The sequence below is a fragment of the Aegilops tauschii genome, chromosome 2 (genome assembly GCF_002575655.3).
Source record: "Aegilops tauschii subsp. strangulata cultivar AL8/78 chromosome 2, Aet v6.0, whole genome shotgun sequence".
Taxonomy (NCBI): domain Eukaryota; kingdom Viridiplantae; phylum Streptophyta; class Magnoliopsida; order Poales; family Poaceae; genus Aegilops; species Aegilops tauschii.
Window position 1 is genome coordinate 518675508 of NC_053036.3, and position 16977 is coordinate 518692484.

The following is a 16977-nucleotide window of genomic DNA, read 5'->3' on the forward strand; positions in this document are numbered from 1 at the left end:
CTAAGCAGATTTGGGTTGCTAAGGATAACATTGACAGGCAGGCCTCCCGGGATGTTTTCATTCGCGATACTAGAAGGAAGACGGCTAGTGTGTTTGAACGCATCTCTGACCGTGATGAGAAATCGGCGGACCCTGTGAGGTGGGGCCGCCGGACGCCATGAATCTCCTGGCCTGGAACTGTCGGGGGTTGGGATTGACCTCGACAGTTGGCAAGCTGAGGGATCTCATTAGATCCTACAATCCTGCCGTAGTGTTTTTATGTGAGACTCTCAAAACGGCTAGAGCTATGGACAGACTGAAGTGGAGCTTGGGCTTCAAGCATGGTGTAGCGGTAGACTGTGTGGGACGGAGTGGTGGTTTAGCTATGTGGTGGAGGGATGAAGTTCAGGTGACCGTCAAGCCGTGGAGCCAATACTTCATTGATACCCAGATGATGTGGCAAGGCAAATCCTATAGAGTCACTGGGTTCTATGGGGAACCTAAAATGGACAATCGGAAGAAGTCATGGGATGCAATTCGATATCTTCATGCCCAGGATGATCTGCCGTGGATCTGCTTGGGTGATTTTAATGAGGCCCTCTTCCATACCAACCAGAAAGGAGGGAACCCTCGCAACTTCACTCAAATGGAGGATTTCAGAGATTGTCTCGCAGAATGTGGACTGGCAGATTTGGGCTTCTCGGGTTATCCTTATACATGGGACAATAAGCGTGATGACGCCGAGAACATCCAGGTGAGACTTGATAGAGCCACTTGCACTGACGAGTTTCTGAATCTTTTTCCTGCAACTGAAGTGGAGCATGTGATGACGGAGAAGTCCGATCACCAAGCCATTATTGTGCATGCGCTGGAGACTGCTCCATGCCAGAATGCGCGGGGTCTGAGACCATTCCAATATGAAGAAGCCTGGACTAGACACGATCAGTACGAAGGCATGGTGGAGGCAGCTTCGTTGGCCGCAAGCTCAGGGGATCAGAGTCTTATGGGGGTGTGGAAGAAACTTGGTGAACTCTCGGGCAGTATGCAAAAATGGGCTAGAGAGGTCTTTGGATCCATTCGCAGAAAGATTTCCAAACTGAAATCTCAGCTGGCAGAGGCGAAAGCGAGGGATGGCGTGCCTGGACACTCACTGGAGGTCCGGGATATTGAAACGCAACTCAGGGAGTTATATGAGCAAGAGGAGATCATGTATCGACAACGCTCGCGTGTGGATTGGCTCAAAGCAAGGGATTCGAATACAAAGTTTTTCCAAAACCGGGCAACTCATAGGAAGAGGAAGAATACTGTTAAAGCCCTAAGACGGGAGGATGGATCTAGATGCACTATCAATGATGAAATGAGGGAACTTGCTGCTTCCTTTTATGAGTGACTTTTCACGTCGGATGGCTCGCAAGGGGCCAATGATCTCCTGGATAATATTGCTACGGTGGTGGATGCGGGGATGAACGAGAGGCTAATTGCAACGATCACGGATGATGAGATTCAGATGGCCCTTTTTCAAACGGGGCCGACTAAGGCTCCGGGCCCCGATGGCCTTCCGGCCCTTTTCTATTAGCGCCACTGGGCTCTGGTTAAGGATGACGTGTGTCGGGCGGTCAAGGAGTTCCTGGCGGGGGCAGCCATGCTGGAATCTTTTAATGACACTGTTATTGTTATGATTCCTAAGATTAGCTCACTAGAGCTTCTCTCCCAGTTTAGGCCCATAAGCCTTTGCAACGTGTTATACAAGATTGCTACCAAGGTCTTGGCAAATAGGCTCAAGAATATTCTGCCGCTACTCATCTCAGAGGAACAGAGTGCTTTTGTGCCGGGCCGGCTTATTACTGATAATGTCCTTGTGGCATATGAATGTGTGCATGCGATTCGTACTAGGAAGCGGAAGAAACCTCTCTGTGCAGTCAAGCTAGATATGATGAAAGCGTACGAAAGGGTTTAGTGGAATTTTTTGGAGCAGATGTTGCACAAAGTTGGCTTTGCTGATCAGTGGGTTCAGATGATCATGAGGTGTGTAAAATCTGCCAAATTTTGTGTCAAGCTCAATGGTGGCCTTTCCAGGGTTTTTCTTCCTTCTCGGGGCCTTCGGCAGGGTGACCCTCTCTCCCCCTACTTGTTCCTATTTTGTGTGGAGGGTTTTTCGGCTATGCTTCGGAGAGCTCAAGGTGAGGGGATGATCAAGGGTGTTACGTTTGGGAGCACTGGCCCCCATGTTACACATCTGCTCTTCGCCGATGATAGCATTGTGTTTCCGGAAGGGTCGAGGGAGAACATGCACACTTTGAGAGTGATTCTGCTAAAATATGAGAGGGCGTCGGGCCATAAGGTGAATATGCAGAAGTCCTCCATCTACTTTGGCAAGGGATGCGGGGATGAGCTTAAAGGTGAGATTGGTATTTCTTCTGAAGCCCTGAGTGAGAGATATCTTGGGCTGCCTACTCAAGTGGGAAGATCCAAAGAGGGTACTTTCAAATATGTCACTGAGAGCTCTAAGGGCAAGGTCACGGGCTGGAAGGGACAAGGCATGTCGAAGAAGGCCAGGGAAGTCCTTGTCAAATCGGGACTCCAAGCAACCCCTACTTTCACCATGAGTTGTTTCCACCTCACAAAGAAAACGTGCCGGAATCTGACTTCTATTTCTTCCAAATTATGGAGGGGTGCGATGAACGGTGAAAAGAAGGTGCATTGGGTCTCGTGGGAGAAGATGTGTGACTCGAAGCGTGCGGGAGGTATGGGTTTCCGTGACCCTGAAATGTTCAACCAAGCTCTCTTGGCGAAACAAGCTTGGCGTCTCTTGACTGCTCCTAACAGCTTGGTGGCAAGGGTTCTAAAGGCTAGGTATTTCAAGGAATTCTCCATCCTGTCTGCTACCTGTCCATCTAATGCGTCTTTCTGTTGGAGAACGTAGCAGAAATTCAAAATTTTCTACGCATCACCAAGATCAATCTATGGAGTTTACTAGCAACGAGAGGGAAGGAGTGCATCTACATACCCTTGTAGATCGCGAGCGGAAGCGTTCAAGAGAACGGGGTTGATGGAGTCGTACTCGTCGTGATCCAAATCACCGATGATCCTAGCGCCGAACAGACGGCACCTCCGCGTTCAACACACGTACGGAGCAGCGACGTCTCCTCCTTCTTGATCCAGCAAGGGGAAAGGAGAGGTTGATGGAGATCCAGCAGCACGACGGCGTGGTGGTGGAAGTAGCGGGATTCCAACAGGGCTTCGCCAAGCGCTGCGGGAGGAGGGAGATGTGTCACGGGAGGGAGAGGGAGGCGCCAGGGCTTAGGTATTGCTGCCCTCCCTTCCCCCCACTATATATAGGGCCAAGGGAGAGGGGGGCGCAGCCTTGGCCCTTCCTCCAAGGAAGGGTGCGGCCAGGGAGGAGTCCTTCCCCCCCAAGGCACCTCGGAGGTGCCTTCCCCCTTTAGGACTCTCCCTTTTTCTTATCTCTTGGCGCATGGGCCTCTTGGGGCTGGTTCCCTTGGCCCATATAGGCCAAGGCGCACCCCCTACAGCCCATGTGGCCCCCCGGGGCTGGTGGACCCCCGGACCCCTTTCGGCACTCCCGGTACAATACCGATAAAGTGCGAAACTTTTCCGGCGACCAAAATAAGACTTCCCATATATAAATCTTTACCTCCGGACCATTCCGGAACTCCTCGTGACGTCCGGGATCTCATCCGGGATTCCGAACAACTTTCGGATTACCGCATACTAATATCTCTATAACCCTAGCGTCACCGAACCTTAAGTGTGTAGACCCTGCGGGTTCGGGAGACAGGCAGACATGACCGAGACGACTCTCCGGTCAATAACCAACAGCGGGATTTGGATACCCATGTTGGCTCCCACATGCTCCTCGATGATCTCATCGGATGAACCACGATGTCGAGGATTCAATCAATCCCGTATACGATTCCCTTTGTCTATCGGTATGTTACTTGCCCGAGATTCGATCGTCGGTATCCCGATACCTTGTTCAATCTCGTTACCGGCAAGTCTCTTTACTCGTTCCGTAACTCACATCATCCCGTGATCAACTCCTTGGTCACATTGTGCACATTATGATGATGTCCTACCGAGTGCGCCCAGAGATACCTCTCCGTTTACGCGGAGTGACAAATCCCAGTCTCGATTCGTACCAACCCAACAGACACTTTCGGAGATACCTGTAGTGCACCTTTATAGTCACCCAGTTACGTTGTGACGTTTGGTACACCCAAAGCATTCCTACGGTATCCGGGAGTTGCACAATCTCATGGTCTAAGGAAATGATACTTGACATTAGAAAAGCTCTGAGCAAACGAACTACACGATCTTGTGCTAGGCTTAGGATTGGGTCTTGTCCATCACATCATTCTCCTAATGATGTGATCCCGTTATCAACGACATCCAATGTCCATGGTCAGGAAACCGTAACCATCTATTGATCAACGAGCTAGTCAACTAGAGGCTTACTAGGGACATGGTGTTGTCTATGTATCCACACATGTATCTGAGTTTCCTATCAATACAATTTTAGCATGGATAATAAACGATTATCATGAACAAGGAAATATAATAATAACCTATTTATTATTGCCTCTAGGGCATATTTCCAACACTTTCACCTTTAGAAGTATTCTGCATGGCCGAAACCTCTTGAAAGAAGGTTTGATATGGCGTGTTGGGGACGGTAGTGGCATCAACATCCATCATGATAATTGGATCCCGCGGCAGGGCTCCTTACGACCACTGGGTCAGACATATCTGCCGGGCATAACCAAGGTGGCTGACTTGCTGGATGATGAGGGGTCGGGCTGGGATATGCACAAGGTTGAGGCCATGTTCACTCCTTCAGATGTTGATAACATCAAGCAAATAGCTGTGGGGGGTGTTGGAACGGATGACTACTTGGCATGGAACGGTACCAAGAATGGGGTGTTCAGTGTGAGGTCGGCATATCATTTGGCAGTTTCTCTGTGGCGCGTGAGGTCTGGACGATCGGCCTCATCTTCTTCGGTTCAGGACCATAAAGGGTATCTTGGCTTGTTGAGCACAAACGCGCCGGGGTAGGCTAAAATTCACGTTTGGAGAATGACCCGGAATGATCTGGCAGTTGGTCATGAGCTTCATCGACGCCGGATCAAGCCTGGCGTTTTTTGTGCTGCCTGCGGAAGAGAGGAAACGGTTCTTCACAGATTTTGGTTTTGTCCTCACTCCTCCCAGTTTTGGCAGATTTTGTCTTCAGAGAAGGGCGTCGCGGTGGCAGCACCACCGCTTCCTATTGACTCCCAGAAGGCACTTTCGAGCTGGCTACTAAGGGTGTGTTTGGTTGGGGAACGAAGTGGAATGGAATGTCATGGTTCCGTTACATTCCGTTCCACAGGAATGGGTTGATTCCATTCCTATGTTTGGTTGGGGCCGGTAAGTGTAATGGAACGGTTCCGTTTTAGTGTTTGGTTGGAGATACGTAATTGAAGTCATTTGATTCATCCCACCTAATATCATAAAAATAAATACTAGTTATTCACTCATATACATTTCAAAAATCTGTCAAAATATACTCTAAAAAACTGACAAATACAAGTCACGCATTCATATTCACGTCAAAATACAGGGCATCCATCCATATTAGATGTCAAACAATCTGTCAAAAAACAAGTCATTTACTCAAAATCGTGCTGCTGTGATTTGGAAAAGCCACCAAGATTCAGAACATAATAATGGTCACAAATCATTGTAGCAACTGCTTGTCGTGGCTGCGTGTCCGGTGTGGCACATGGCTTCTGAGGTGCAGCCTCCTATCATGGTCCAACTTTGCTCGCGGTCATCCGCAGCCGCCCAACGTGGAGCATCGCCGGAGATCCGCAACGACCCGACGTGGAGCATCATCGGAGATCCGGAGCAGCCCGATGCAGAGCTGATAGGAGAGGGACCGAGGGAGATGCATCGCCGGAGATGGGGAGATGTCGCTCAAGAGGGAGGAGGAGAGGCGGCGCCGGCATAGGAGAGACGAGGGGCGCAGATCGAGAGCGAGAGCGAGATGAGGGAGTCGCGGCGGCGTGGGAGAGCGAGATGAGGGAGTCGTGGGGAGGTGAGGGACGCGGGGTCGAGCCGTTCCGCGTGATTCCTCCAAATCGGAGGTATGAGCGTATTCCGGATCTTAGGGGAATATTCCGCTCATGGGAATCGGTGGGTTCCGGTACCTCGCTGCTACCAAACACAAGAACGAGCCCCGGGCACGGGACGGACCCGTTACGTCCCACCCGGTGATCAGAACCAAACACACCCTCTTTGCGGGCGCAACTGAAGATGAGAAACAAGCTATGATTCATGCGACGTACGAGTTGTGGCTTGCCCGCAATGAAGCTCGAGATGGCAAGAGGATTGCTCATCCACATGAGGTTGTCGAAAGAGTCTACTCGCACCTGGTGGAGTGGCGTAACATTCACGCTGTGGAGGCCAAAGCTCCGAAGTCTGGCCATGTTCAGAGCTGGGAGCCTCCAGTGCCGAGTTGGGTGAAGGTGAACTCGGACGGGGCCGTCTCTAAGCAGAGGAACTCGGGCGGTGGAGGCGCGGTACTTCGAGACCATGATGGTGCGTTCAGGGTTGGGGTATGTCATTTCTTCCCTAACACGGCGGATCCTGAAGTTTCTAAAATTCTTGCTTGCCGGTGGGGTATGCAGCTTGCTGTAGAGCTGGGAATTCAGCGTGTTCATCTTGAGCTCGACAGCAAGGCTGTTGTTCAGCTGTTGGTGCAGCCCGAGAGGTGTTTAAGTGTGGTGGGTCCATGGATTCAAGAGATTAAAGCTTTGCTCAATTCTCGCATGGAGTTTCGCGTCGATTGGGTTCGTCGTTCTGCCAACGTTGCTGATCATAAGTTTGCTAAAGTAGGTTTGGGTGATGAGTTATGTAAGGTGTGGCTGGGGTCTCCCCCTGACTTTGTCCTTTCTGTAATCGCTGACGACATTCCAAGCTATGCTGGTTAAATAAAACTGCGGCAGCGTTGATCCTAAAAAAAACCATTTGGACGACTCATCGACGCAATAACGTCCATCGTCTCTAGCACCGAGGTTGTGCATGTCAACAGTGCAATCCACGCCACGCCGCCCTGCGTGCCGCTGGCCTGACCCGGGTGGCGGACCGTGCGTGCGATCCCGCCCATCCTCTCCAGTGGAGGGGAGCGGGTGCCAATGCGTCGCACCGGAGAGCGGACTCGATTCTCGTGTGGTTACTCGCTCCGTTTGTCCCGACCGACGCGTGGCCCCGCCCGCTCCGTTCGGCCCCGCGTGCGTTTTACCAGGCCACCGCGGCGGCACGCAGGAGCCCGAACCGAACTGGCCCAGGTCCGAGGCCGAAGAATTCGAAAGCACGTGCACACGCGCGTGGCGGTAGGCGACCGTTACGGGCACGTGTCACCGGCCGGGCGGCCCTGTCCGTCCGACCCAACTCCACCCAGTCCAGCGGCGGCCCACTAGCCGTTGGCCGTTGGCCCCCTTCCCCGGCACGCCTTCCCCCCTCCCCTCGATTCAAATCCAACCCCTCCGCGGCGGAGGCAGACAAACCCCCTCCTTTCTCGTACGTGACACTCTCTAGTTTCTCCCCCAAACCCAAACCCCAGCCCCAGCCCGGAACAAAAAGAAAACAAATCGCTCAAATCCCAAATCTTTCCTTCCCGATCCCTCTCGCTCGCTCTATCTATCCCTCCCCCCTCCCCCCGTCTTCCAATCCCCACGCGGTCGGTCAGAGAGAGTGAGGGAGGGGAGAGACGGACGTTGCCATTGTTCGTACCCGCTCCTCCTGTTTCTAACGCCGCCGCCGCCTCCGCTCCCTCTTCGCATGGGCGTGCTGCTGCCTTCGTAGCCCCGGATCGGACGAGGAAAGCCGCCGCCTGCTGCTCCCGCTCCCCGTGGTGCGTGCCGTGCCGTCCCGATTCGCGGCCGCGTTTGAATCGCGCCTTCCGTTCCTGGATCCTGACGCCGCCGCGTGGCCTCTCTCTTTGTTTAGGTGCCCGGCGGCGACGGCGATGGAGAGGGCCGGGGAGAACAGGAGGCCGGTGTTGGCGAAGCCCGTGCCAAGCGTCCGAGGTTCGGGTCCTTGGTTCAGATATACGCCTGCGCCGTCACGATCTCCCCCTTTTTTCTGATCTCTTGATCTGTCCTTGATCGCTGCAGAGATGGGGAATCGGAGGCCGCTCAAGGAACTCAACAACCTCGCGGGGGCTCACCCGTACCCCTGCGCCGTCGCCAAGAAGCCGATGCTAGAGTAATCCCCTCGCCCGATCTGTTAAAAAAATGTTCTTTTTTTTGTTCTCCCCCATGTTTCTTGGATCGAGATGTAATCCGGGCGTGTCCTACCTTTCTTTTTTCCAGGAAGAGTCGGAGGGATGAGCAGAAGCCAGCATTGGTGACGCATCGTCCTATGACGAGGTAAGGGCGCTCCCTCTTCTTGTGCTCTCACGTTTCTTGGGGCCTTGGTTTGATACCACTCTGTTAATTCAGGAAACTCGCCCTCTTATTGGAGAACAGAGAACAACTTGACCATCTGGCTACCGCAGCTGATGCAGCAAAACCCGGAGTTGATCCCCAGGATGAGCCCATCCCCAACGACACCGCTGACACTGATGAAGAGATCGAGTCGGTCGACGACGATACTGACATGGTATACATACGCTTTGTGATGATTAGCACTGTTTAGTTTATCAGTAGGGGGTGGCTCCTGCTCACTGCTGTGTTTGATACTGCAGGATGAGGACGAACAGGAGGATATTGTGGATGATGTATCCCTCATGGACATCGACAGCGCCGACTCCGGGAATCCGCTGGCCGCAACTGAGTACGTCGACGAGATTTACAGGTTCTACAGAGAAAATGAGGTGATCTATTGGCCATCAGTGTCACATAATGTGTATCTTCATTTTGTGAAAACAAAACAAATGTTGCATTTTCTATGACTGACATTCTGCTTGATGAATTAAGGTAGGCCCATGCAAACAAAATAAATGAATTTGACCAAGATCCTGTAATCAGTACACATTAAACAATAATTTAATTGTAGTATGTCGAAGAGATTTACAAGTTCTACAGAGAAAATGAAGTGATCTGCATAATCTTTTTGTGGAATAAAACAAAAGAAATGCCGGATTCATTACGCTTTAATGATTAAAGGTAGGCCCATGCAAAGAAAATTAATGAATTTGACCAGAATCCTGTAATCAGTACACATTATACAATATTTTTATTGTGGTACTCCCTCGGTCTGGAATCAGTTGATGCTCAAACGCAGTGCTAGATACATCCATTTGAGCGACAACTAATTCCAGACGGAGGAAGTATGATTTAATGAAATGCATTAACAAAAAGATGCATGTCTTAAAATAAAAGGATTGGTATTCTAAGTGCCGTGAGCAACTAATGTGAATATAAACTTTCGAAATTTTTGGTTCGGGTGACCGGTATGACAGTAAGGGACAACGGGCCAATGAAAGTTTTGAGGTTCGTAGATTTTGAGTGAAAATCAGAGTAGTTGGTCCGAAGATAGGTTTTTGATATGATTCTACAACAATTTTGCTTTCTTATTATCATGCCTCAGATCAAGTACTACCTTTGAACCACTGAATTCAACCACATACACTCATAGTAAACTGTGATATTCTTGATGCAAACCATAATCAACATGGAAAATAGTTTTGTTTATGACAGCTGATAGCAATTTGTTCTCATTGGCATGACTTAAAAGCAAGTGCTAGAATACTCTTTCTCCTGTTGTGTGTGCCCTGAAGGTTTTGGCCTCCTTAACTTCTCAGTATTACCTAAAACCAGTATACGATCATGATAAATTGTGATCATAATCAAGATGGAAAACATTTTTTTTATGACAGCTGATAGCAATTTGTGCCCATTGGCATGACTGAAAAGCAAGTGCTAGAATACTCTTTTTCCTGTTCTGTGTACACTGAAGGTTTTGGCCTCCTTAACTTTTCAGTATTTCCTTGTACCATTATGGTTTTATGCAGAAAATGAGCTGTGTGCGTCCTGATTACATGTCCAGTCAAGAAGACATAAATGAAAAGATGAGAGCTATTCTGATAGATTGGCTCATTGAGGTAGAAAAGCCTGCAAACCCTGAGCCTTCTCTATCCTATAGATTTGTGCCCATTGGAACAACTGTGTTTTGGGACTCATTATATTTGTTTTCTCACTTGATAGGTTCATTACAAGTTTGAGTTGATGGATGAGACACTCTTTCTTACCGTGAACATAATAGACAGATACTTGGAAAAACAAGTGGTGCCAAGGAAGAAGTTGCAGTTAGTTGGAGTGACAGCTATGCTTCTTGCTTGTAAATATGAGGAAGTCTCAGTTCCGGTTGTTGAAGATTTAGTGCTCATTTCTGACCGAGCTTACACTAAAGGACAGATTCTTGAAATGGTAATATCATTCAATACAGTATGCTCATCATGCTCATTGCTTCTAGTCCTTGCGTATCTATCCAAAATTCCTTCATGCTTTCCAACCGCAGATGTTTTCTGAATGTTTTCTTCAGCTTCTACTGTATTTTAGAGTAGCCAATTGGCTATTATCTGTTCCGTACTAATAGGGGTGAAGCTTCTGTGTTTGAGCAGGAAAAGTCGGTCCTAAACACTCTGGAATACAACATGTCTGTACCAACGCCATATGTTTTTATGAGAAGGTTCCTGAAGGCAGCTGATTCTGACAAGCAGGTGAAGTATCGTAACCTTCTGAATTCTGCTTAGTGCTTCCGTACTTAAACAGAAAAATTTACAGAAATAACATTTTGCATTTGTGGCTGACACAACGCCATATGCATGTTGTGAATCACAGCTACAGCTAGTTTCTTTCTTCATGCTTGAGCTCTGCCTGGTTGAATACCAAATGCTCAAGTACTGCCCTTCGCTGCTTGCTGCCGCTGCAGTTTACACTGCACAGTGTGCTATCAATCGCTGCTGGCAGTGGACAAAGATCTGTGAGACACATAGCAGATACACTAGAGATCAGCTCATGTAAGTTTGCCTTCTGTCATGACTAACTGTATCTAGAAACATGTGCGCCATTAGGAGGAATGTATGCTGACTTATCTGCTCCTTTGTTGGCTTGTTTTTTAATACAGTGAGTGCTCCAAAATGATGGTACAATTCCACCAGAAGGCCGCAGGGGGGAAGCTTACAGGCGTCCACAGGAAATACAGTGCATTCAAGTTTGGTTGTGTGGCGAAAGTGGAGCCTGCGCACTTCTTGCTGGGGGGATGAAACTTCCGGTACAATCTAGAGCAATCTATCCTTCTTGATAGATTTTAAGTATCCATCTGAGAACATGCAGAAACATCTTGCTGATGTTGCACAGAAGTGCAGCAGGTTTGCAACATGCTTGTGGCGATGTAATAATCTTAGTATGATCGTTCGTGGACGACGCTCCGAGTACTCAGTCGTTAAGTTGCGCTCCGGCTAATAATGATTTAGCCTTCGTTAAAGAGTGCCATGGAACCTTGTAAAGAGCATTTGCCTGCATGAAATGAAGCAACAAACCTATCTTTCTTATCTGTCGATGTTTCAGTTGCTGTTTGAATTGTTGGATTCATGAAATACAATTGTTTCGTTCACAATTTGTCGTTGATCATGTTTGTAGTTTTTTTTTTCTAGATTGATAGTAAGACCAACTATGGTGTTTTCGTCCCAAATATATATGTTATAGCTAAGCTACATTTGTGGCCAAGAGGGGTAAAAAACATGTAAAAAAACTAAGGTTTGTGATCCTAAATGGAACCGTAATAGACTGCCTACTATGTCATAATGTGCTTTGGTACTTGGTGGGACGGGTTAAATTCATGACATTATGTTCATAGATTATTTTTTTAGCCATCCTAGAATTTTCTAGTCATTGGTTTTCAAAAACTCATGTCCCAACGACATTTCAAAGAGAAGCTGAAACAAAGGGGGTCGCTATAATTTCATAATACCACGTATGAAGCCCCATTACTGAATTATGAAAATTCCAAACCTAGTGCAAGAAGTTTTGGTCCCACACTGTTGAAACAATGAGGTGGAGACCAACATATATAAGATGAATCTTCTGTTTTATTCCAAGATATTACAGGTTTTAGTCTCATATTGCTCAAGTGACGGGCTGGAGATTAACGAATAAGGTGGACCTAATGTTGTGTTCTAAAATATTAGAAGCGGGGCCTTTTTTTTGTAGCTGAGAAGCGGAATCTTGATCAGACACACCTCTACTTAATTAAGTTTGAATGTGACCAAACGAATGGATTGATGGGATTTCGGTGGTTAAATCCATCAGTTACTTGAGGGCACTAAAATAGAATAATTGTGGCTGTTACTACGTACTAACTGGTATTTATGGGCTATTCAAGTTATAATAATAATCCACATCATCATCCTCATTCATTCCACTAATTTATGCTCTCACTTAATCGACTCTCGTTCAACAGGCTAAGGACGCTGTCTATGCATGGCAGAAAGAAAACATGGAGAACAACCAGAGTTGCTCAATTTAACAGTGGTGTAATTGATTCTGGACAAGTGCATAACACTGAAAATTCGTGTAATATAGGTTGAGATCACAACAGAAAACCGGGAAGTAGCATAACTAATTCACGGTGAAAGACTGATTCGGAGTATCAACACAGAGTACCACCAAGCACACACTAGTATAGATATGGCCTTTCATCGCCCATCAGCACACAAGTGCGAGAAACCGCGTGTGACGCAAAGAACATCATGCGAGCTGTATATACATCATTGCAATGGCTACTCGAATTGGACAGAAAAAAAATGCTAAGTTCCATTTGTATGTCCTATTTTCCTGCCATCTTGTACACCCCCGGCAATGTAAGTTAATGTTGTACATGTAGGCTGTGAGTAACAGAAATAATACCTATTTGTTCACTCTTTTCCTGTACCTATGATTCATTTGCCACTGCTCAGTAGAGTCCAGTTATGTGCTTCAATATTAGGAAGTCATCATCTTCTAAAACATACTGTTGCCTACTCAAACATATTTTGTTCCTTTTTGTTTCCAACAGATTTTGTATAAAAACACGTGTACAATAGAAGCGGCAGAACCTGCATTGGACCATCCTCATTTGTTCTGTCCATTTTTTTCCAAAGAAATAACACTTCTGTAGTCCTACACATTCAGAAATACGATTTAGTGTGCTATTACAATCCTCGTAATCGCATGCTATATTTTCTGTGGGAATTTCTGTCATCCATTCTGATTTTGAGGCAAATATATCAGTTAATTTTTTTGTTCTAGCAAGATACCATATACATGTTATGAAATTCTCCTTTGCCTTCCAGGTCAACCACATAGGCAGGAGGGAATTCATTTATCAATAAAAATAAATTTGTTTGAGGGGATGTTATCTTATTTCTCCAGTATAACCAAATGAACACTGATGAACTTAACATCTTTCTATCATTATTTCTCTAAGATGCAAGCGATGTAAATTTTAAAAAGCCCGTGGCAACGCACGGGCAGTCTACTAGTGTTCCTGGTTTTCCACCTATTCCCAATCTTGAGGAAACATGAATGTCTCTTGTATGAGCAGGACCTGATATGAAGCCCATGGCAGGACAATGTTAGAAATTAGAATACTTCAAGAAAACTGTTGTATGTTAAGGGTTCATAACCAATTCTAATTGATGCCTGTCAACAGTCCAAAAATTTTAGGACGGTAAAACTGAACTGATTCCCAGCCCTCTCACGCCGTTAGAGATTTCGGTCGTTAGATTGCCGTTTGGATCATTCTTGGCTGTTTATTTAAATTCAGCTCTCGAAACTGGGCTGATGTCCTAGGGGCTGTTACTTAGGTGGAAAATTTGAAGGTTTGTGGTGCATTTGGACCCTATACTACAGAAAGCCCAACTAAAACCCCCTTCCTTCCGAGCGCAAGTAATGAGCTAGTACTCCTTCGGGAGCCTCCGCAAGGGTCATTTTGAGAGGGCTGGGTGAGTGCCACTTGGCGGCCTCTCGTCAGCCGCCATGTATCACGCCCTGAGGCTCTCTTCGGATTTTTGTGTGTGTACGCGTTTTGGGCTTTTGGATGAACTTTTTGTTTCCCCCCAGGGTTTTCTTAGGTTTTGGACCCAAAAAACTCTCCATAAAAAATATGTTTTCATTTTTTTCTTCCGCGGGAGGCACATATAAACTTCTCGCCTCTCGCAAAAGGGGAAAATGTGTTTCTTTCCTTGCACAATAGGCAAGGATTTACTTCTAGTGGAGGCATGGATTTGCTACTGCGAGAGACACAACCGTGCCTTTCGGAAAAGGAAAGAATCGTGTTTTTTTCTTTTGCGAGAGGCAAGGATTTGCTTCCGCGAGAAGCACAGTCATCCCTCTCGCGAAAGGGAAAAAATGTGTTTTCTTTCTTTCCGCGAGAGGCATAGATTTACTTCTAGTGAAGCCCTCTCAGAAAAGGGGAAAATGTGTTTTTTTTCTGCAAAAGACACGGTTGTGTCTCTCGCAAAAGAAAAAAAATGTGTTTTCATTTTTTTTCTTGCACGAGGAGCATGGATTTGCGTCTGTGAGAGGCACAACCGTGCCTCTCACGATAAAACGCGTTTTTTTCTTCCACAAGAGACACGAATTTATTTCTCATGGAGGCACGGGCTTGCTCCCGCGAGAGGCACACTCGTGCCTCTTCATAAAGGAAAAAACGTGCTCCCGGTTTGGTAATCTCCTCTATTTTTTCATGAAAAACGTTTCTCGAAACCTATCAACATGAGATCTAGTTTTCAAGATATGGACGAGAGGAATCCAACGGTGAAGACGGTTCAAGATTTGGACGCACAGTTTAAGAGATAGAACGTTTTAAAATAAAAGAATCTAAGAAAAAGGGAAAACTCCTTAATTAGTGTTTTCGCTTCATTGTCGCAATTCAGGGATGTGGAAGTGATCTTTGCAAAAAGTACTCCTTAATTAGTGATTTCGCTTCCTTCATGTCCCATGAACTGCCTGAGAGATGGGACATCATGTTTAGTGCGCCCACGCGACTGCTCCTATATAGGCCGGCCCATCACAAGGCAGAAATCGCTCGACAGCGAACACCTTCGTCGCTTTCGTTCGACGGTTGATCGGCTGATATTTGACCGGTTAACTGTTGACTTTTGAATAAAAATGGTAAAAAAATCATAAAAAAGGAAATGTTCGTGAGTTCAAAAACGTTCATAGATTTGAAAAATACTAAAATGGGAAAAAAGTTCATCGATTCAAAAAAAAGTTCATTGAATTTGAAAAAAAAGTCACCAACTTTGAAGTTTTTTCCTCAAATTTGGAAAAAGTTCATCAAATTTGATTTTCTATCGATTATTTTTAAAAAGAGTTCACAAAATTCAAAAAATTCATCGAATTTGGAAAAAAATACTAATTTGAAAGAAAAAAAATCATCTGATTTTGAAAGAAAGTTAGCATTTTTTAAAAAAATCATCTATTTTGAAAGAAGTTCATGGACTTTGAAAAAAGTTTGCGCATTTAAGAAAAAAAGAAACAAGAAAAACCGAATCAGAGCCGTCTGGAAACTGACAAGCGAACGAAAGAAAACCGGTTAAGCTTCCTAAAACCGGGGGCTCTCGCGACCTGGAGAAAGAACAAAAGAAGAAAAAGAAGTATGTAGGTACAAGTGTTTCGTTGTCCTACTGGTTATTGCGTTGCTCTTCGAACTCCTTCTGCACACACCTTTTTGTTTTTTAACAGAAAAAAGGAAAACGGGCCAACCCACCGTGGCATGGGGGTGTGCGTCCGTTTGCGAAAAGTGAAGAAACCGGTGCTTAAGGCACCATTTTGGAATATGATCATGATTTCAAAAAAAACAAAAAAAATAAATGAAAACCCTAACATAAAAAGAGAAAAGGTTCACGGATTTGAGGAAAAAGTTAAAGTTCAAGAATTTGAAAATGTTCACGTATTTGAGATAAAAAAGATCACGAATTTGAGGAAAAAAGTTCACACACAAAAATCAGGAATTTTGGGGAAAGTTCATGGATTTAAAAAAAGTTTATGAGTTTTGAAAATAGTAATGAAAAAAGGGAATAAAACAAGTGAAAGCCAAACAAAAACCATCTAAAAACCCCGTGCTGGTAAACAAAAATAAAAGCTGCCCGAAAAAACCAGCAGAACCTACAAAACTGTCGGAAAAATATTACATGGGCCTGCCCATTTTCTACCTGTTTTGTACATAGTGCTGCTGTAGGGGGTGTGCACCAGTTAACAGATGGATTTCGCAAGCCATTAGTGTTTTTTCCCTCTAGCTAGGGTTTCTCCTCCCGGAGGCGATTTTGTCGCCGCCGTCGAGAACTTTGCTTCCCTCCTCCGACCCCCTCTCGGCTGCTGGTTCGGGCTGATCACGGGGCGATCTAGTATCGCTGCCTGGCCTTGACCGACACCTTGGGGTGAGAAGACAGCTTAGGGTTAGTTCGCAAGGTCCGATCTGTTCTTCGGACTAGGGTTCAAGCTTTGTTGCAGGATGGGATCCAAGGCGGATGAGGCGTCTGGGTCCAACACCGCATCGGATGTGGAGAAGATGATGGCTGAGTTAGGGCTTCGAGAGGAGGACCTTGACGATGTCGTTTTTGATGAAAAGTAGGCGCCGCCTGAAGCTGTTAGATGGATGGCGGTGGCTAGGGTTCACATCGACAAGCCATATAGTCAATACCGGTTCTTCAAGAACATGCGTTGGCCCACGATGTGAAGTTTCGCCCTCTAGAAGGCAACCTCTACACTATGTAATTCTTCTGTCTTGGTGATTGGGAGCGCGTGATGCAGGATGGCCCGTGGAATTTCAGAGGGAACGCGGTGGTGATCGAGCCTTATGACGGAATCACAAAACCTACAGAGGTCACCCTTGATACTATCAACATATGGATCCAAATCCATGATGTTCCGGATCTGTACGGACATCTTGTTAAACCACTAGCAGCAAGGGTTGGCGAAGTCCTGTTCTCGGAGCCAATCACTCAAGATT

General features: G+C 46.5%; 2 protein-coding genes across 2 annotated transcripts; both read left to right on the top strand.

Annotated features, from left to right (window-relative positions):
- Positions 1 to 286: 286 nt before the first annotated feature.
- LOC141041187 (uncharacterized) lies at positions 287 to 1369 on the top strand. Its single transcript, XM_073507307.1, has one exon. It carries the CDS (start codon positions 287 to 289, stop codon positions 1367 to 1369), a length of 1083 nt encoding a protein of 360 aa, XP_073363408.1.
- A 6181-nt stretch (positions 1370 to 7550) lies between these two features.
- LOC109769383 (cyclin-B2-1) lies at positions 7551 to 11536 on the top strand. Its single transcript, XM_020328131.4, has 11 exons — positions 7551 to 7891; positions 7987 to 8066; positions 8154 to 8244; positions 8352 to 8408; positions 8481 to 8640; positions 8726 to 8854; positions 9995 to 10084; positions 10188 to 10409; positions 10604 to 10702; positions 10824 to 11002; positions 11110 to 11536. The coding sequence occupies exons 2-11, from the start codon at positions 8006 to 8008 to the stop codon at positions 11246 to 11248; spliced, it is 1227 nt and encodes a 408-aa protein (XP_020183720.1). The 5' UTR covers positions 7551 to 7891; positions 7987 to 8005; the 3' UTR covers positions 11249 to 11536.
- The last annotated feature ends 5441 nt before the right edge of the window (positions 11537 to 16977 follow it).

Bases quoted from the DNA above. Each gene is read 5' to 3' on its own strand.
- LOC141041187 (XM_073507307.1), top strand. From the start codon at position 287: ATGGACAGACTGAAGTGGAGCTTGGGCTTCAAGCATGGTGTAGCGGTA.
- LOC109769383 (XM_020328131.4), top strand. From the start codon at position 8,006: ATGGAGAGGGCCGGGGAGAACAGGAGGCCGGTGTTGGCGAAGCCCGTG. The intron at 10,085-10,187 runs GTAGAAAAGCCT...CTCACTTGATAG, and splicing joins TGATAGATTGGCTCATTGAG to GTTCATTACAAGTTTGAGTT. The intron at 11,003-11,109 runs GTAAGTTTGCCT...TTTTTAATACAG, and splicing joins TACACTAGAGATCAGCTCAT to TGAGTGCTCCAAAATGATGG.